The 21,100-nt window shown below is 43.5% G+C and overlaps 1 protein-coding gene across 1 annotated transcript in view; it reads left to right on the top strand.

The window, feature by feature from the left end:
- The first annotated feature begins 1,023 nt into the window (after nucleotides 1-1,023).
- MPP1 (MAGUK p55 scaffold protein 1) overlaps nucleotides 1,024-21,100 on the top strand; it is a 31,823-nt gene continuing 11,746 nt past the window's right edge. Inside the window, exons 1-4 of the mRNA XM_014729317.3 lie at nucleotides 1,024-1,523; nucleotides 16,820-16,963; nucleotides 17,259-17,337; nucleotides 18,156-18,241. Of these exons, the coding sequence (XP_014584803.2) occupies nucleotides 1,422-1,523; nucleotides 16,820-16,963; nucleotides 17,259-17,337; nucleotides 18,156-18,241 (411 nt within the window). The 5' untranslated portion in view covers nucleotides 1,024-1,421. The remainder of the gene's footprint in view (nucleotides 1,524-16,819; nucleotides 16,964-17,258; nucleotides 17,338-18,155; nucleotides 18,242-21,100) is intronic.

Genomic DNA, 21,100 nt, shown 5'->3' with positions numbered 1-21,100 from the left:
TCAATATTCTGTTTTATAGTTAATGGTTCGTTTGCATTATTTAAGAAATCTTTCTCTACCTCAAAATCTAAAAGTTCCTTGCAGATGTTTTCTGTCACAAGACTTAAAAGTTGTGTTTTTTGATATTTAAGTCCTTAATCCATCTGGAATACAATTTTTTTTTCTGCATGTGGCATGGAGGAGGGTTCCAGTTTCATCTCTTTCAATATAAGTAACCATTTTCCAGCTTCAGCTAATGCGAAGTTCCTCTTTACTTACTTAACATGCCACCTCTATCATATACCACAGTTCTACACATGCAAGTGTGTGTTTTCGTTCTCTAATCTATCCCATTGCTTGATGAGTCTATCCCTGAACCAATATCACACTGAATTTCAATAGCTCTTTCTCTCTCTCTGTCTTTCTCTCTGTCTCAGTCTTCTACAGTTCCTTTAGCGTAATCTTGGGGAAGGGAGCCATCAATCATGTGACCTCAAGCTTCTTAGCAGAGAAAACTGGGCGATCCAGCTCCAAACTCTTGCCCTTGGATTTTCTCCTCTTGGGTATGAGCTACTGGAAAGTCCAAATAAGATTACACAGAGTAATGATCTGCTTATAATACTGTGAGGTTACTAGCTTGGGGTACAGGGGGCCAGGTTTTTTAATCAGGTAAAGGTGTTTACAGATGGTGAACAACCCTGAGCCCTGTAAACCCAGTAAATGTGTGTTTTGTTCAAAAAGCCTTCCATCATTTACACTGCTGTTTTAACGCCATCAAGGCGTTAGGATGCTAAGGAATCCTGCTCTAGGACTCCTGAGGGATATCGGCTCCCTTGGTTTCACTGATCCCTCAAAATTTTTATGGCACTAACAGCAGGAGATGTGGCCTCAGACAACTAAAAACAGTTTGCTGTTGGAGGCAATCAGGTCTTTCATCAGTGAACTGCAGACAGCAATGTAAATTACAGGGTACCAGCAGCGTGGGAGCCTTAAGGGCGTTTTCGCAACGTCCTGTGCCCGCATCGACTTACGGGTAGAGCCTCCAGTTGAAGGGGCGGTTCCCTTCCATCCCCACGAATTTGGCTAGGGTGTGGTCGGTACGCTCAACCAGCTCGAGGCTGGAGGGCCCTCCGCAGTTTGGGCGCCGTTTTCTTTATTCCCACAACCCCTCTGGGATTTGGCGGAGGCGAGAGCCGCGCCTCCTTGCGGCCCTCAGGCGCCCAACGCCGGGTTTCGCGGGGGCCGAGGCGTGGGCGGGCCCACGGGCGGGGCGTGGGCGGAGCTCCGCCCACACGCCGCCCGGCGCGCAGCCTGCGGGGTGGTGACGGGCCCAGCCGCGCCGCGTCCACGCCGCTGCAACCATTCCCCAGGCCCAGGGCGCTCGCACTCCAGGCTCTGCTCGGCCCGGAGTCACTGCATTCCCGCGTCCCGGCTCCTGCAAGATGACGCTGAAGGCGAGCGAGGGCGAGGGCGGGGGCAGCATGCGCACGGCGCTCTCCGACCTCTACCTGGAACACTTGCTGCAGAAGCGCAGCCGGCCCGAGGTGAGCGGGCCCCGCGGGGCCCCAGGGCGCGGTGTGCGGGGTCGAGACTCAGCTCCAGGCCGCGCCGCCCGCCGCAGGACCTCACCCATCTGTGGCCCTGTCCTTGGGGGGCCTGTCCCAGGGTGGAGGCCGTGGCGGCCAGCGGAATTCGCGCGGGGCTTCGGGTGCGGTGGGTCCTTGGCCCCAGCAGCCCTTCTAGGTGGGAATCAGGAGAGGTCGCGACCTGGACAGAGCGCTTGCTAAGGTCAAGGAAAACTTCTTCGTGGACGGAAGTCAGGGTAACAGAAAGACTTTAAGGAACAGATCCAAGAGTGGCTGGGTTGTTGTTGAAATGCTTGTATTTGGGTCACCAGAAAAGGGTTATAAAAGCCAAATCTGGCTCTAAAGTGCTCACTCACTGTCCCTCTGCATTTAGGCAAGGCCCCTTGTGTAGCGTGCAAATGAAATGGCCTGTGTGTCCTTGTGGGGGGACAAGGAATCCAAGGATTTCAGAGGTAATTCTGCCCTCCAGATTCCTGTGATGGCTGGTTAATAGCTGTTAACCTCTACCTTCAAAGATGTCCAGAGGGGAGGTTAATCATTTTCTTATTATCTCTCATAGTTCTGGATGTGGGTTGGACCCAGCAAGGTAAGCTTGTCACTCAGAGTCTCTCAGGCCCTTGGGCAAAGCCACCAGAGTGTTCACTCACTCACTCACTCGTCTGGAGGCTGAGGCTGGCTCTCAGTTGAAGCCATCAGCCAGAGGACAGAGCAGCAGCCCTCCCATGTGGCCTGGCCTTCCTCACAGCCTGGTGGCCAGGCATCAACAGTGAATATCCACAGAGACACAGAGAGAGAGCCAGGCAGAGGCTGTGTTACCTTTGATGACCCAGCCTCAGAAGTCACAGCGTGAATCTCTTTCCTAGACTTAGAGATCTTCCAGGGCAAGGCTGTTTCATGCACACTTTTTAAATTTTAAATGCCTAATACATGGGTCCTCATAAATGTTTGCTGAATTAGTAAATGACTGAAGAGGTTTAGAGATTTAACATAACCTTCTGCTTTCATAGATGACCAAACTGAAGATCTATGAGGTAAGGCAAACAGAGCCTCAGAACTGAGTCAAAGCTCACTGTTACTTTCTGCTCCACCACTTTGCCTCTCCTTTATACTGCACTCAGTGTGGTGTTCATACAAATCATGATCACCATACTCTAGGCAGAAAGGAGTGCCGCAGTGAACAGGTGGGGAAGATGCCATTCTTATTCAGATGACAAGACAAAATTGGAAGTTATGCTGTGGAATGTGCACTAGCAGGGAATCAGGGTCTGAAACTACCTGGTTCCGCATAAGCTTGGACACGTGATATTTTTTCTTCCCCATAATCAGCTCCCTTGGCTGCGCCTTAACTTTTTCAAAAAACCTCTTTATTAAATTGACTTTGGGCAGCTTTCTTGAGGTATAATTAGCATACATTTAACTCACAAATTTAATTGTGCAGTTTGATGAGATTTGACAAATGCATACAGTCATGTAACCATCACCAAAATCATGATATAGAACATTTGCATCACTCCAGAAAGTTCCCTTGAGGTCCTCTACAGTCACTCCCCCCTGCCCTCTGGAAACTGGGAAACCACCCTGGAAATGGATCTGCTTTCTGACACTATCATTTTGCCTGTTCAAGACTGCCTTATAAACGGAATCCAGCTATGTGCAGTCCTTTCCCTCTGGCTTCTTTCCCTCAGCACGACCTGAGCCCCGTCTATAACTCAATGACCAGACCTTGTGTAAACCTGTCTGCTCCTTGTGGGCTGGCTGGAGAGATTGTTTGCCTTGTTGAAAAGAGGCCTCATCACTACAAGAGTTATGTTGTGGGCGCATCCTCTGAGTAAACAGTAGTTTTTGTGAAGCCGTGAGTTTACCCTAAAATACTGGATGCAGTCCACCAATTAGGCAGTTTGTTTTGGTGTTATTCAAGGATTCCAAGAAGGTGAAATAAGAAAACTTGCTAAATTCCTGAATGAAATAGCATCCCACTCTACTAAGGTGTGGACATCAGGGGGAGAATCTCCGCATGGTGAGGGGTGGCTTGATCCCACGAACCTGCTAATTCTTATTTCTTAAGGTTCACCTTCTCTTTGAGGCTCTTTCTAGTCTTTGCTGCCAACACTAGGTTCTGCCTTTCACTCACTGTGGCCCTGAGCAAGCTGCTGAAGCTCTCTGTGCCTTAGGTTTCTCTTCTTTGTAAAATGGACCTGCTTGGAGGGTTGTGGTGATGTTTACCCGAGGCAATGCTTGTCAAGCACTTTGAACCACACTAGGACATCCAACATCTCCCTAAGAGCTGCCTGGCTAGTAGCAGTCAGCACGTTTTCCTATACTTCCTATACGTTCCCAAGAGGCAGGAAAGCCTGTGAGGAAGTTGTTGGCTTTAATGGAATTCATAAAATTATGTTGTTAAAGGCTTCATTTAAGGGGATTGCTTTCTGAAAAGTTCTAAAGACTCAAAACCCAAAGTTTCACTTCTGATCATAGTCCACATCTAATATTGAAAAAGTATTGTCAGAAGATAATTTTGCAATAGGTTTGAACTGTAGCCTGTCTCCCGTATTTAAGTATATTTCCTTCCTTGGAGAAACTAATTTTATAAGCTCTCTCTGGCTTTATTCTTTATGGCAGTATCCATTAATGCACATAGAATTGGTTGTAAAATTCCTAACACTGCTTTTTCTCTTCGGTTGTATTTGAAGCGGCACTTTTCCCATGACCTGAATGAAGCAAAGTCGAGAATCCCTGAAAATTCTCTTGGGCCTATGCTAGGTCAACAAGTGGCCTAAGCAATAAATCAGGCTCCAGGTGTGTTTCTACTGAGAAGACCGGTCTGTTGATTCTTAGGCCATCAGATGCAGCATTACACTACTCCATACTGGTAATCAGTCATTCTGACACAGGATTGTTGATTGCCTACTGTGTACAGGCTTGGTGCTGGGGCCAAGAAGGAAGGAAGGAAGGACACAGAGGCAGGTGTGAGGTGTCAGGAAGTTGTCGGAGCCTGAGTCGTGCAGTCTCTAGGATGTAATTGGCAAATAGCACTCCAGGCAAGGGGGACTGCCTGTGCAAAGACATCGAGGTTGTTGCCAGGCGTGGCACCTTCTGGGCTGGCAAGAAGTTGAGTCTGGCCAGTCTGTGGTGTGCATTGTCAGTGAGGCTGCTCCTGATGCTGTCTGATTTTGCCTGAAGAAGAACTTTTGCTCCAGACTTGGATCTGGTTGCTTCATTTGAGGAGGAAATTTTTCCATTTGAGGTTTTTCTTTTCACAGAAAGGATAATAGAAAATAAACTGTAACTTTCAAAATATTTAGTCCTCTCCCCACTTTTCCCAGTACATGGTGTGGTCTCAGCCTGTCTGGCTCCTTCCCTGCCCTTCCCTTCAAGGAACTTTATGACTGCCTTTCAAAAGTAAAGGACTTGGTATACCCATTGTGACCACTGGAAGCTAAGGAGGTTAGAGTTTTATCATGTAAATTCTAGTCAATATTTTAAATTCAAGAAGATAACCTTTTCTAACTCTTTTGTTCTCTGACACTGAATTAGGTATTTCAGGTCAAGATCAATTCCCTTAAATCAGGGGTAATCAGTTAACATTTCATTGATGCAGAGATTTTTCTCCTAAGCAGTGAATTGCTCAGACCTTTCAGTGTTGTTAGAAAAGGAGGACTCTGGGTGTGGAGTGTAGAAAGGCCAGAGTAAATCCCCAGATTTCCAAAATTGGCTGGGGGAGGGGAAGTGACCTCAGGGGTGGGGAACAGGAAGAAAAGCTCTGAATTAGGGAACCAGAGTACAACTTTTACAACATGGAATTTTCTTTTCTGATTCTTCACTTTTTCTTTTTTTCCTTCATTTAAAGACATATACATGAGCAAAGCACATACATAGGTTTTTGCTCAGAAGTCGCCTTCCCTGCATGGCCTACTTAGAATTGCAAACCCCCTCGCCCCATTTCTGCTTTATTTTCCTCCATAGCATGTATCATCATCTTTGAATATTCTCTCTAACCAATGGATTGTTTAGTAGCTGAATCTGCCCACTGGAATGCCAGCTTTGTGAGTGTGGGGTTCTTGTCTCTTACTCACTGCTCTCTCCCAAGCACCTCGATAAATCTTCCTTAGATAAGTTACTAGTTCTCTTAGGGGGATTCTAGCTCTGAAAGAGCTCGCCTTGCCCAAGCCATATGGAGGAAAAGCCCTCTTGTTGCTTGGACCCCAGGTGAGGAGATGACTTGGGAGCTGCATCCCCAAATACCCCTTTGTCCTCCTCATATAAAGGCCGCCTCTGTGCTGCACGTTTTGGGAGGCACTGTGCCTGCATTCTCTCCTTGAACCCTCACAAACTCTGAAGTCCATACTCTTAATTTGAGTCCTGGAGTCTGAGACTTACTAGTCCTTTAACCTCTGACAAGTTTCTAAACCATTTTGCCCCTCTGAATATTGATGGCAAAATGGTACTGAGGATTTCACGGAGGGTGTTATGTGCACAGTCTGGGTGCTGGTTTAATGGCTTCACAGTCCTGTGCTTCTTTCTATGTGGGGCTACTTGGGTTTCCTGTTTACCTTCAGCGGAGGGAGAAGCCTTGGCTTGTGTACATAGTACGTTGGGTGGATAAAGCACTTTGCACAAGGATCTTTAGAGACTTGGCCTTTGGATTGATGTATGTGTTCTCCAAAAGATTTAGTGCCTGTGAAACAACATGCCTAGTTAATGTATGATTTTGAGACAGTGCCTGCCAGAAAATCTTGACTCTTAGGCCTTCCTCTCTCCCCAATTCATTTCCCCAGCTCTTGTTGTCTGTGGTTAAACAGTGCTAATCTCTTTCTGATACCTTGAAGCACTCTTGGTTTTCTCCTAGTTTCCCTTGTTTTTCTCTCAAGTGGAGTAGGATCTCAGCCAGGCCAAGAGTTGGTGCTTGCCCGGGGCTGCAGCTGTCTGCAGTGCCCAGGGTCTGCGCTCTTTGGGGATCGCCGCCTTCTTGGCCAGGCCCTCTCCTAAGACTCCGTATGGGAGTGGTTGGCAAAGAGCCCAACAGTAGGCTGAACGTATGTTTGTTCTCTCCTCCATTCACTGTCACTCACTCTAATCCCATTGTTTGGATGAGAAAGCCAACTGGAGTTGCCCCTGCCTTATTCACCCCACCACCGCCCAACCCCCGCCAAGTTTGTTTTTCATCTCTTTTTTAATCTCAACTTCCTTTGAGCAGCTGCCTCTGCCCTTTGAACCCCAATGCAGCTGTTTCCTCCGAGGGCGTTCAGAGCAGCAGGCGCTGCCACTCTAGCAACTTTGTGTGATTAAAGGCCAAGAGGCTGCAGAGCAAAGACCAGACATGGAGTCATGGGCGGGAGTTTACTCCCTCGTTTCTCCCGAATCTGAACGGAGCCATTCCCACCCTGCCTTGTCATTGGTTGGGGACAGGCCCACCAGAGCCCTGCGACCTCCCATGTCCACTGGAGATGAGGGTGGCGGTTTTGAAGTCATGAAGGAAACTCTGTGGATTGGAATCTAGTACCTTTGACTTTTATTATTTCTTCAACATTGCTCATGTCATTTACCAATTGCATTGCATTGGTGGTGATGATGGTGGTAATGACTCAAAAACATAGTAGCATCTGCCTTGGTAGTCATTCCTGTTATCACTTAGAGCTGGGCACTGTCCTATGTGCCTGGGTGCATGAGTGAATAAACCAGATGAAGATCTCTGCTTGTGTGGGCCTTATGTTCCAGATTGGGGACACAAAATAAACAGAATAACAAATAACATAGATATGGCACACTGGACTGTATTACCAGCTGCTGAAACAAGAAAAGTTAGAGTGGATCAGGAGCCAGGATAGGTGCCTGGTACATGGCAGGTGAGTAGATGAACAAGTGGGACAGACTGGAGTGTAAGTTGTCAGTCTCTATCAGTTAGTTATCCTGAGGCAAAAGCAGATACCTTCCCCTTTCTCCTAAGCTCAGTCTGGCCCAGTTGTGTAGCAGGAAGACTGGGATGCAACTTCATCAGGCAGAGCTTGTGTCTGAATCTCGATTCTTCTGTCTTCGCCTCCCACTGAAGAGCAGACTTCTCTTTGGTCTCATCCCCCTGAGGATGCCATCCTCTACACCATTCAGAAAGCCACTGTGAAGCTCCATTTGCTAGTTTTGAAGAAAGCTGACAACTTTGGTCTGTGTCCCTTGAGTGCTTACAGTCTAAGACAATCTTAAACTTGATGGAGGATATCTTCCCCATTTTTCGTTTATGTTGGATGAGTGAGTGAATGAATGATTCCTCCTTATCATGAGCTGCTGAAAGTCAGAGACCATGACTTAACTACGTCAAGATCTCCTGCATTTAATGTAGTCTCGGACCCATAGATTGAATGAAGGAGTCACTTTCACTCCGTGTGTGTGTGTGTGTGTGTATGTATGTACAGAGAGACATCAAGTGTATATCTGCATATCCCTGCTCCTATGGTTTTCTGTAGTGAGGAGATATAGGGGCCTAGTTGAAGCAGTTTGCTGTAGGGTGAGGTTGAGGACAAGCTGGTCCTCCCTTTCTGAGTAGTCCAGGAAAGCTTCACTGAAGACAGGCCCTGGGGAGTGTGTCTTAGGAAGACAGGGTGGCCCAGCACAGGTTCATGGTGGCAAAGATTTGCTTTTGGAGGCCTCACTATTGTGAGTTAGTTCTTTAGTTACCACATTGGAGGTTTCCATTTATCTTAGTCATCAGTTGCAACTTCTGGGTGAGTGTGATAGTGACTCTTAGTCATCGCAAAGGCGACTTGATGGATAAGCACATTTGAAAGACCAACCTTTGGGATAGCAACTCTTGAACTTTTCTGGCTGGATTGTGTTCTGCCTCTGGTAAGCTTTGCTGAGTACTTAATTTAAAGGCTGACATGTTAAAAGCAATCTTTTAATAAAGCTGAATAAGAAGAATATGATGTAAGGGTGGTAGTTTATCTGCCTGTTCTAGGTGCACTATCGTGTAGGCTTCTCCCCCTTTCAAAGGTCATTTTGTGTTCTCAGGACTAAGACTTTCAAATCTGTCATTGTTTAGAACGTTATGCAGGGGCCCATCAAGTCTGGAAACACAGGTGAATCATCATAGATGGTTTATTGATGGTACATTATAGCACATGATAAAATCATATCCACGTTTCCAGATTTCATGGCCACCTGTGTCCTACTGTAGTTACCGACACACAGAAATGATCTTGGCTGATAAGCCCATAGAATTAATTTCTGAGTTTGGTTTTCAGCTTTCTCAGCCCCACAGTTGCTAGTGATAAGAGATTTGTAAGTCAGGGTCAAGGAAGGTCTTGAGTTTTATTTCATGCTTTGAAGCCAGAAATTTGAGATTTGAGCTCATCATTTTTTCACAGCAATCATTCAGTCAGTGCCCTGGAATTCTTCATCGTAGACATTCACTCTATAATACATGCACATGGTAAAAACATACAAATAGTATAGATGGTTAATTTGAAAAAGGAATTCTTTTCGCTGTGTTTATTCCAGTTTTCTTGAATCTGCTTAGAGAGGTATTTGATCTCATGCCTCTTAAATGGATCTGTGGCAGTAGCTACTAGCTTTGAAGAGTTTTAACCACATGGTCCCAGGTAACCATGGGCAATGCTTTGAGGAACTGTTTGGTCATGGTGTATCATGGCCTCTTACTTTCCCATCCCAGAATATGAATGGAAATCTCAGTCTGCACACCAGTCCTGTATATTGCATATTTCTCCAGGATCTGTTGCCTGGACCCATTCTTTAGTACCAAGCTCTCTTAGTTATAGTTCTTTCGTTGCAAACAAGCACTGTTTGCCAGCCATTTTGCTAGTTATTTTATGCAGTAAGCTCAACTGACTCTACTAGGAGCGCAATAATAGTACAGTATCAAAACCATGGAATTGACCTTGGTACAATGTGTGAGTATAGTTCTATGCCATCCTGTCACGTGTGTGGATATACGTAACCACCACCACAATCAAAATACAGAACTGTTCCCTGGTGCTGCCCATTCATAGTTACATCTCCCCTCACCCCCCGACCCATGGCAACTATTAATATCCTCGTCATCTCTTTAATTTTGTCATTTTTACAAGAGTGTTATATAAATGGAATCATATAATATGCAACCTTTTGAGATTGGCTTTTTTCCCTCCTTAGAATGCCTTTGAGATCCATCCCAAGTTGTGTGTATTAATAGTTTGCTCCTTTTTTTGTTGGTGAGATGTGTTCCATGGTATGAATGGATCATAGTCTCTTGAACTGTTCGCCTGTTGTAGGCCATTCTGGTTGTTTCCAGGTTTTGGCTATTATGAATAAACCTCTTATGAACCTTCATGTGCAGGTTTTGTGTGAACATTTCTCTTGGGGTGCCCTTGCTGGGTTGTGAGGTAGTTGTTTAGTTTTTTAAGAAAGTGCTCAACTCCCTTCCTGAATGGTTGTGCCATTTTACATTCTCAACAGCAATGGATGAGAGATTCACTTTCTTTGCATCCTTGTCAGTGTTTAGTGTTATCACTCTTTCTTTAATCTCAACTAAACTGACAGGTATGTAGTAGTATCTTATTATGCTGTTCATTTGCATTTCTCCCTGATGGCTGATGGTATTGCACATCTTTTCATATCCTCATTTGCCACCCTTCCTTACATATCCTCCTTAGTGGAATATTTGTTCCTGTCTTTTGCCCATTTTCTAATTAGATTGTTTTTATTGTTGAGTATTGAACATTCTTTATATATTCTAGGTACTAGTCTTCTGTTGCGTGTGCAGTTTGCAAATGTTTCTCCCAGTCCATAGCTTGTCTTTTTATCATCTTCACACAGACTTTCATAGAGCAGAAGTTTTTAATTTTTAAGAAGTCCAGTTTGTCAATTTCTGCTTTTATGAATCTGTGTGTCTATAGCACACAGTCTTGATTGCTGATAACTATGTAAGTCTCGAAACTATGTAAACTGAGTCCTTCTACTTTCCTCCTTTGCAAAATTGTTTTAGTTACTCAAGGGCCTGTGCCTTTACATCAGGTACATGAGTTTTTAAAAAGTCATCCAGAGGTGCTTTTAGTATAACCTACATGGATCAGGTGAGTGAAGCCACTTGTGTGTAAGGAAAAATAACATCCCAGGTGCAGGAGAATCAGCAGCCGAACTTGACTTCCATCCCAGGGAACAGTACAGAATGGCCTGGAGAGCGTGTGCCCATCTCCAAGGCCAGCCTTCCATAGCCCTGTGAGGAGACAGGTTCAACGGTGCCAAGTATTCTGAGATTTTAATGAGAGATTGGAATCTCCTGATTTTTACTTCCCGAAACGAAAGTATGTGGTTGGAATGAAACAGATTTGTGAGCCATCAGTTTGCAACTTCTGCCTTGTTGGTTACACCTGGAGCTTTAAATTATACGTTTATTCCTTCATTTATTGTTCCACTCACTGTAGTGACAAGTTCAGTGGCCCCTTCCCTTCATTTCTTTTCTTCTCTCAGCTTCTGCCATGTATATGTATATCTTAATATTGTCACAGTGTTGACACTTACAGTCTGCTCTTTGACTATAATTGTTTCATGACTTGTCTGTAGGTAGATTCTATGAAGGGAAAGTTAGCAGTTTTTATGTTGTAATGACTGGTTGCCAACCCAACAGCTTTAGCCCACTTTTCGCTTGTCTCACTTTTCCCTGGCTGATGAGACATGAACATATGTCCTCTGGAGAAGTTCTGGGACAAATGCCACTGACCTCGCCCTTCTTCCTTCTTCCTGCCTTGAAAGTGGAGCTAAAGGCCAGATTGGTAGTTTTTTGGGAGATGCTTTCCCCCCAAGCCTCATTTCTTTCTTTCTCTGTCCAGGGACTTCCAAGCCCCAGCCTGCTGTGCTCTGCAGAGTGGCCGATTTCTCTTCTGTGCACATTCTAGGCTCTGCTGTCTCAGCTCTGCTTGAACAATGACCATTCCCCCACTCTGCTTTCTGTCTTCCAGAAAGTTATTGAAATCTCTCATCCCTGATGACTTCCTTATGTTTTCTTCTTTTTTTGTGGGTTTCTAATTCCCTCCCCACTTTGCTCTCATTTAGCAGAGTCCAGGGTACACCCAAGTACTCAGGCTGCCAACTTGAACCTGAATCACAATCACTGAGGAAAATTCTATCTCGCCAGAATAGAAAGTATTGTACTTTGTAGAGCTTTTAGGAATAACATGTCTTCATTTCCCTGTATAGAAATTAATTAAAACTGAAGGGATGCACGAAATTTTGAATGCAAACGTTTTCTGTAGTGGTGTCTTTCAGGATTCTGAAGATATCTCAGCACTCCCTACAGAGAGAGTGGTGCAACATCTTCATGACGACAGCCCGCATTTCCTTCACCCCCATCCTGTAGTCGCCCAGTTCCCTTCCCTAGGAGCAACCACTTCCAGAGACAGCATATGCATTTACACGCAAATATAAATGTATTCATTTTTTTCACTGTTTATGCTGATAATAGCATACCTTTCCTCACTCTGTCCTTTTTTTTTTCCCGCTTGACAATATATCTTTAAGATTATCCTCAGAGCCTCCTTTTCATTGCTACCTGGTGTCTGTATGCCGGGCTGCCCCCATACTGATGAAGTGTTAACTGTATTGTGGGATCACCTGAGGTAGAGTACCTTGAAGTTATGTGGAGTTCTGTGCCCCCAGGTATCACAAGTCAATTTTCTAAATACAACCCTATCTTAGACAATTCTGCTTTAATAGCGATGCCATGTGACTCAGCGTCATGTGAGTGTTTTGAAATTCTAGTTGCTACACAAGGAAGTTTCCCTTTCTCAGTACTTCCCTCATTTGAAGCCACTCAGTAACTAACACTTATCAGAGTTTCTACTGACCTCTTAGAAAGGATGAAGTAAATTAAAATGTTACTTTATATTATTTTGTAAGAAACACTCCCTGTCTTATGAGACATATGTTCATCTACAAGCCTCTACCTTCCTTGTCTCTGATCTTCCAGTCGTTTTTCCTCTAGGCTCTTGAGTAGACCATTGGACACTGCCCAGGAGTGAATGGATGAATACATCTACTTCTAAATCTAGATAGATAGATAGATAGATAGATATTCCCACCTGGGATACTCCCACTTCTCCTTCCCCATGGAATGGGTGATATGTGCACAACTCACAGCCTACCCACTGGGAAGATCTTCCCTTGGGCCCGCTCCTGTGGCCCAGTGGTTAAAGTTTGGCATGCTCTTCTTCAGTGGCCAGGGTTCAGTTCCCGGGCCTAGAACCACAGCACTTGTTTTTTTAGCAGCTATGCTGTGGCAGCAGCTCACATACAAAAAAAGGAGGAAGATTGGCACCAGATGTTAGCTCAGGGTGAATCTTCCTCAGCCAAAAAAAAGGATCTTCCCTTCCTGCTGTCGTTGAAGGGCACCCCTAGATGTGGCTGGAATGCAGCTGCCATCCATTTTCAGCTTATACTCATATACCAAATTGACCCTTCTATAAGCTAAGCTTGGGCCTATTCCTCTTCCTCCAGCCATATTATTTTTGATTTAACATTTTCTCTGGGGTGGATGGGGGGCACTTTCAGAAGTTTCCACTTGGCCTTCCCCACTGTGATACCTCTTACCCTAAGCCCTGGGCAACTCCAACATTAATAGATTAGAAAGATGAGGAAGAAAACAGCAAAGGAGACAGAACGAGTGTTTCGAGAAGAGAGTGATCATCTGGGAGATTCAGCCATGTTGTGGTATAGCAGTAGTTATTTATTCTCACTGGTGTGTGGTATCCAATGGATGGCTGTGCCACAGTTTATTCATCATACTGCTGATGGACTTTTGGGGTGCTTCCAGATTTGGGCTTTTAAGAATAGTGTTGCTCTGAAAAGGGCACACCACTTCCATGGGATTCCTGCCCAAAAATGCACAACCTCAATCTAATCATGAGAAAACATTGGACAGACTCAAACTGAGAGACAGTCAACAAAACAGTAGGCCTGTCCTCTTCAAAAACGTCAAGGTCATGAAAGACAAAAAGCCTGAGGAACTTTTCCAAATTAAGGGAGGCTAAAGAGATGTGAAAACTAAATTCAGTGCATGATCCTGGATTGGATCTTGGTCTAGGGAAAGAATATATATACCTATAAAGGACATAATTGGGACACTTGAAATTTGAATGTACACAGAGAAGCTGATGGTAGTATGGTCTCAACACTAAATTTGCTTTCTTTCTTTCTTTTTGATGAGGAAGATTGGCCCTGAGCTAACATCTGTTGCCAGTCTTCCTCTTTTTGCTTGAGGAAGATTGTCGCTGAACCAGCATTTGTGCCAATCTTCCTCTACTTTATGTGGGATGCCACCACAGCATGCCTTGACGAGTGGTGCTAGGTCCACGCCTGGGATCCGAGCCTGCAAACTCCGGGCCACCAAGGCAGAGTGTGTGAACTTAACCACTACACCACCAGGCCAGTCCCTAAATTTTCATTTTTGAGAATGTTTTTGTTCTTAGAAAACACACAGAACCTTTTACGGGTTAAGGACCATGATGTCTTTGGATTATGCTCAAGTGATTCAAAAATTAAATTTTATAATATTAAAACAAAAACATTGCTGTGATGACATTGCCCTCTACGTCTTCTGGCGCACATGGTATGTGTCTCTGTTGGGTGGATGTGGAATGCCTGGGTCCAAGATGCATCGTATGCATGAGGCTTCCAGTTCTCTGCTCCATGGCTTGCGTTTTCACTCTTTTAATGCCATTTCCCCCCAGTATTTTGTTTGAAATTTTTCAAACTTACTGAAAAGATGAAAGGATTTTATAGTAACACCCATTTACCACACCTCCTAGATTCTACAACTGACATTCTTCCATGTTTGCTTTATCATATATCTATCCAAAAACCATCCAACTCTCCACTTTTTTTTTGCATTTCAAAGTAACTTGCAGACATCAGGGCACTTTACCCCTAAAACCTTCAGCACGCATATCATTGGCTAGAGTTCAATATTTATTTATGGTTTTTTTTTATTTTGGGCTAAAATTTACATTCAGTGAAATGCACTGGATGAGTTTTAACAAATGTGTACGCCTGTGTAACCCTACCCCCTGTCATGATACAGAACATTACCAGCATCCCAGAAGGTTCTCTCATGCCCCTTCCCAGCTATCCCTTCCCATCCCATTAGAGGCAACCACTGTTTTAATTTTTTTTTTTTTGCTGTAGTTTTGCTTGTTCTATAACCTCATTAATTGTATCATATAGTATGTACTCTTTTGCACAAGGCTTCTTTCACTCAACAGAATGCTTTTGAGATCGTTTGTGTTGCTGCATATATCAGCAGCTCGGTCCTTTTCTACGGACGTGGCACGAGTGGTGTATGCATTCTCCTGTGGATGAACACCTGGGTTGTTTCCACTTTTCAGCTTTATGAGTAAAGCTGGTATGAACATTCGTATATAAGCCTTTGTGTGAACATCTGTCCTCTTTTCTCTTGGGTGCATACCTAGGAGTGAGATTGCTGGGTCGTAGGGTGAATGTGTGTTTAACTTTATCTAAGAAATTGCCAAACTGTTTTCCACCATGGCTGCACCATGTAGCATTCCCGCCGGCAGTGGATGAGGGTTCCAACACTTGGCATCATCTGTCTTTCATTTTAGCCTTCCCAGTGGGTGTGCAGTGGTGTCCTGTTGTGGTTTTAATTTGGATTTCCCTCGTTACGGTGATGTTGAGACCTTTTTCATGTGCTTATTGGCTATTCATATGTTTTCTTTGGTGAAGAGTCTGTTAGCAAATCTTTGGTCCATCTTTTCATTGTTTGTCATCTTGTTATTGAGTTGTAAGAGTTCTTTATATGTTCTAGATACAAGTCTTTTGTCAGATGTAAGTATTGTAGATTTTTACTCTCAGGCTGTGCCCTACCTTTCCAGTTTCTTCAGTGTCTTTTGGTGAGAAGTTGTTAGTTTTGATGGTCAGTCGTTTGCTTTTATGATTATTGCTCTCCGTGTCTACTAAAACTGCCTCAGTGGAGGTTTTGAATGAACAGATCTTCTTAATCTTAAAGTATTTATCTTTTTAGTTTTCATTTTATAGGTAGAATCTTTTATGTCATATGTAAGATATTTTTCCCTCCTCCAAGGTTAGGAAGATGTGCTCTGTTTTCTTCTCCAGGCTTGGCTATTTCACATTTGGAGCTCAGTCCACCTGGAATTGGGTTTGGTACGTAGAATGAGGTGGGAATCAACAATTATTTTTCCTGTATGCTTACCTGATTGATCCAGCACCGTTTATTGCAAAGACCATCCTTTCCTCACTGCACAGCAGCATCTCCTTTATCATAAATCAGCAGACTGTGTATGTGTGGTGTGTTTCTGCACTTTCTATTCTGTTACAGTGGTCTTTTGTCTATCTTCCTGCCGATGCCACAGTGCCTTAAATTACTTCAGGTTTATAATAAAGAGGTCTTGCTATCTACTAATGTAAGTTGTCCACTGGGGGAAAGAGGTCGCAGTGAGATGGCAGGAGGGGTAGTGATGATCTCTTCTAGGTGGCCACTCTGATTTCGACCAGTAGTATTGTTATCAGCATAGGCCAGGGGTGGGTCCTAAGCATCTAATTCTTCAGTCCAGGTACAATTTCTTTGTAGCCTAAGAGATGATTTGTGAGAGACTGATGCTGACCTGAATCACCTTTACTGCTGTGTGACCCAGAGTGTCAGGTTGCTGGAGGAAGTAAAAAGGGAAAAGAGCAATTGGGTCTTGTGCTCACCCATGCGCCTGTCACTGGAGAGGCGCTTGTTGTTTGGAACAGGAACGGCCGTTGTCATCCGTGCTTGCTTCTCCCCTTTATTGATGTGCTCCTCCTGCAGTTGTCCCCTTCTGCCTCCTCCCATTACGAATTAATTCCACCCTGGGTCTTTGCTTTAGAGTTTGTGCGCGCACGTGTGTGTGTGGGTACGCACACACCATACAGGCACACTGCTCCTCAACAGAAACCATGGGGGCCCAATGTGCATTAGAAATCAGAATTTTTCAACTTGTGTTATATTTTATGTAATACCGCAAGCAGGATCCAGGATACTACCGTATAAATCAAACACATTAATATTTATACAGTAAGCTGTATAAACGAGTCTATTAATTTGGATAAATAAAGCTTACAAACAGCTTCACATCAATTCAAGTGAGATTGGATGCCAAACTTATGAAATAACTGTTGGTTTTCAGAGCCTTTTGGATTTTAGAATTGCAGTTACAGACTAATGGTGGGCCTTGACTGCTTACTTTATACATTGCTCTGTTATTTTGACCTGACAGGCTGTGTCACACCAATTGAATGCCGTGACTGAGGACATGTACACCAATGGATCTACTGCCCCAGGTAGCCCTGCCCAGGCCAAGGGACAGGAGGTGCGGAAGGTGCGACTCATACAGTTCGAGAAGGTCACAGAGGAGCCCATGGTAATTCCTTGTCATAGTGTCACCTATTGGTTCCTCTCGACCCCATGAGTCACTGGGCCACAAGAGGAAACACAGAAGGCTACTCATGGAGTTAGGGAAGCAGCCAGCTCCCATATTGTCTCTTCATCCACATCTCAAGCTCCTCCTCCAAGTGGGCTTCAGGCCCATTCTAGTTGAGGACCACCCCAGGTATAGATGGAAAATATTTCTCCTGAGAAATCGCTTTAAATTGTCTGAAAGATAACCTCCGAAAGAGCTTAAAATAAAGCTTCGTGTGCCATTGTCTTTATTTCAGGGAATCACTCTGAAGCTGAATGAAAAGCAGTCTTGTACAGTAGCAAGAATTCTTCATGGCGGCATGATTCATAGACAAGGTACTTGAGTAGGGGGCTCCTAGGTGGTGTTTCATTCAGAGATTAATCATTTACTCCCTGTTCAGTGGGACATGAAGTTCGTAGTCTTCAAAACTGGGAGCATTTTTGTGTGTGTGCTAAGAACATTTTGTATTTTAATGTATTATTTTGTTCTCTCACCCCCCAAAATAGCTTTTACTAAATGATGCGTCTGAAAATGCATTTTGGGTGTTTTAGCTACACAGCAAAGAAACATCTTATTTGCTGGTGAACGAAGAGGACTGAGAACTCTGCCCTGCTTTGTGTCATAGCTCTGCTAGTTCCAGGGGACTTGGAGGACGGGGTCTTTTATTCTATGGCGGGAGCACTGAGGGCAAGGAGGATGAGATAGTCTTAGACTGTCAAGTGCTTGCCTTCATATGTCCCTCAAAGGAATCAAAAGAACATTCCCGGGGCCGGCCCCGTGGCCGAGTGGTTAAGTTCACGCGCTCCGCTGCAGGCGGCCCAGTGTTTCATTGGTTCGAATCCTGGGCGCGGACATGGCACTGCTCAGCAAACCACGCTGAGGCAGCGTCCCACATGCCACAACTGGAAGGACCTACAACTAAGAATATACAATTATGTACTGGGGGGCTTTGGGGAGAAAAAGGAAAAAAATAAAAATCTTTAAAAAAAAAAGAACATTCCCATCTCTCATGGTTCAATGTTCTCAACCCTGAGTATTTTACACAGTCTATTGTATAACATGCTCTAGATCATGGTTTCTTATCTTGAGTTATATTGACAGCACTTGTTTGAACATTTATTCTTCTGTGGACTGATTCTTCATTTCCTGGTAGGCTCCCTTCACGTCGGGGATGAGATCCTAGAAATCAATGGCACAAACGTGACTAACCACTCAGTGGACCAGCTGCAGAAGGCCATGGTGGGTATTTGCTACGCCATTGTCTTCATGAAGTGTGGGAGCCCCATTTAGTAAACTTCTAAAACAAGGCAAATAACTCAGAGTGTCTGTCTAGAAAGAACATTGGACTGGGTGTCAGAAGGCCTTGGTCTTTAATGGCAGCTCTGAATCCTTGCTCTGCTTCATTTTAGAATAAAAGAAATCTGTGATTTTGAGCAGATAAATTAACTTCTCTAAATCATTTGTAAAATGAAGATAGTCATCCATATTCTTATGTCATTGATTTGTTAAGAAGAGCGAATGGGATATTATAAATGAACAGTTGAGTGTGCTCTTTAGATTCAATTGATATTTGTCAAGCACCTACCATGTGCCAGGCATTGTGCTTGGTGTTTGTGCTGGCTGTCCCGTTTGCCCCTCCAGATTCTTCACCATCCTTCTCCACCCCTGCATACACACCAGAGACCATTCCTGTAATCAAAGCATTAAGGAACACATAGGGTGGTTGGGGGTAATTGGCCACTGCCGGCAGGAGCCACACCTTAGGTATTCAGCAGTAAGAAGCTAGGATACCAGCAGGGAACAAACCAGAGAACAGCACCTTGGGAAGAAGTGTCATTTGACCCAGAATGTGGTTTTTCACTTGAGACAGAGATGAAGAAACTAAACCTTGAAGAGTTTTCAAACTCACCCATGGTCACATGGCTGTTTAAGGATACACCTAGGATTTGCTTTAATCAAAAGTCCTCACCTAGACTTCTACTTCTGACCAAGATATAGTAACAGAGACCAGATTTACCCTGCCTCTTGAAATGACCCAAGTCTTAAATGTCCATGTACCTAAGAGCAGAGCTTCAAAATATTTGAAGCAAAAACTTGTAGAACTGTAAGAAGAAAAAGATAAATCCACAATTATACTCTGCAATTTCAATCTCTCAATAAGAGACAGTGCAAGTAGGCAGAAAATCAATGAGGATATAGAAGATGCAAACAACATTATAAACCAACTTGACCTAACAGAACACTTGACTCAGCAACAGCAGAATGCACATGGAACATTCTCAAAGATAGACCATATGCTAGGCCATAAAACAAACCTCAAGAGATTTAAAGGATTCAAATCATACAGAGTGTTGTCTGCCCACAATGAAATTAAATTTAGAAATCAGTGACAGAAAGGTATCTGGAAATCCCTAAATATTTGGAAATTAAACAACACACTTCTAAATAACCCCTAGGCCACAGAAGAAATCACAAGGGAAATTAGAAAATTCCAGAATAGTGGAAATTTAGAGCATGAAACACCTATATTAGAAAACAAGAAGGGTCTCAATCTATGGCCTCAGCTTCCACCTTAAGAAACTAGAAAAAGGAGAACAAATGAAACCCAAAGCAAGCAGAAGAAAAGAAATAAACAATGAGAAATAGATTGCACAGGACCTTGGCAAATGAATGTGGAAGGTAGAGGGGTTTATAAAAGATAACTGAAGTAGGTTACTTGTAGAAATTGTGTGTGTGTATATTGACACAGTTGTATATGAGCCAGTTGGAAGATGTGAGGGAACCAATTCATTACTTGGAAAACTGTTAACTAAAGAAAAAGAATAATATATTTGTCCTTTTTTTCCTATATGATCTCTACCACTAAGTAACCAGATAGTAAATGAGGAGAAGTTTTCTCTGTAGAAGTATTCCAGCTAATAAATGAAGGAGTGATGAAGTTGGTTAGAATATCACCATTTTGCAACTCCTGATGAATTAATGGACTAAGCATTGAGCAGCAGTAGCTGCTACTGTGACAAAAAAGACAGACAACCAGACATCATGTGCCTCCTGATAGAAAACATACCACCTCTGAAATCATCTTGCCAAAAAAATTGGACATGAATCTGATCAAGCCTTTTTCTCAATTCAACTGCTGATTTATAGGAACTATAGAGGAGTGAGAATCGTGTCAGACCACAACATGCTGATGCAATCGGCAGAATCCAACTGTAAGAAACTCTAATAGGACCAACAACCCATTTCCTTCAACAGAGAAAAGACTAGAGAAGAAAACACTGTAGGAGGAAGGGGTAGATGAAAAGTGTCTTGAAAGACATATCAACCAGTTGCAGTGTGGACTTTGTTTGGATCCTGATGCTAACACACAGTGTAAAACCACACGCCCAGACCCATGGGGTGGTAATAGCTTCACTGCCATCCCTTGACCTTCACTCTTTGTAAATAGCTCCTTCATTCAACTATCTTCCCTACCCTCAGGAGCGGGTTCCCTGTTTCCTGCCTGCTTCCGGATTACCAGCTTGAGAAGGCTGGTTTGTTTCTCCACAGAGCAGGTTGCTTCTCACTAAGACTTTATGTGCATCAAGTGAACATTCAAAATTTGTGCTTCCTTTTGATTTATGTAAATTGACTGTAAAAGTTCATTTGTGTCACATGACAAAAGATACAATAAACAGTTGACTTGGAAAAATATTTGTTGTACATATAATAGTTATGGTAGACAGTTAACTCTAATATTTAAAGAGCTTCTAAACTTTATTATAAAAAGACAAACAACCAAATAGAAAACTGAACAAAAGATATAAGAAGAAAAAGCATATGGCTGGTAAGCTTTTGAAAAGATGTTCAACTTTAGTTTACGGTAATAAAATTATGAAATAAAGCAACCATGAGATACTTTCCACCCATCAGATTGGCAGAAATTTAAAAGGAATGTTGATGTAATTCTGGAAAGAATTTGGGAGGAAAGGGACTCTCATATATTCCTGGTGAGAGTGGAATTGCTGTTATCTTTTGGAAAAGTAATTTGAGGATAGCTATTAAAATGTTCTTACCCTTTGATTCTGCATTTCCACCATGGTATTCTAGTCTATAAAA

Source organism: Equus caballus, chromosome X (genome assembly GCF_041296265.1).
Source record: "Equus caballus isolate H_3958 breed thoroughbred chromosome X, TB-T2T, whole genome shotgun sequence".
Taxonomy (NCBI): domain Eukaryota; kingdom Metazoa; phylum Chordata; class Mammalia; order Perissodactyla; family Equidae; genus Equus; species Equus caballus.
The sequence above is the reverse complement of the archived record's forward strand: the minus strand, read 5'-3'. Positions and strand labels throughout refer to the sequence as shown.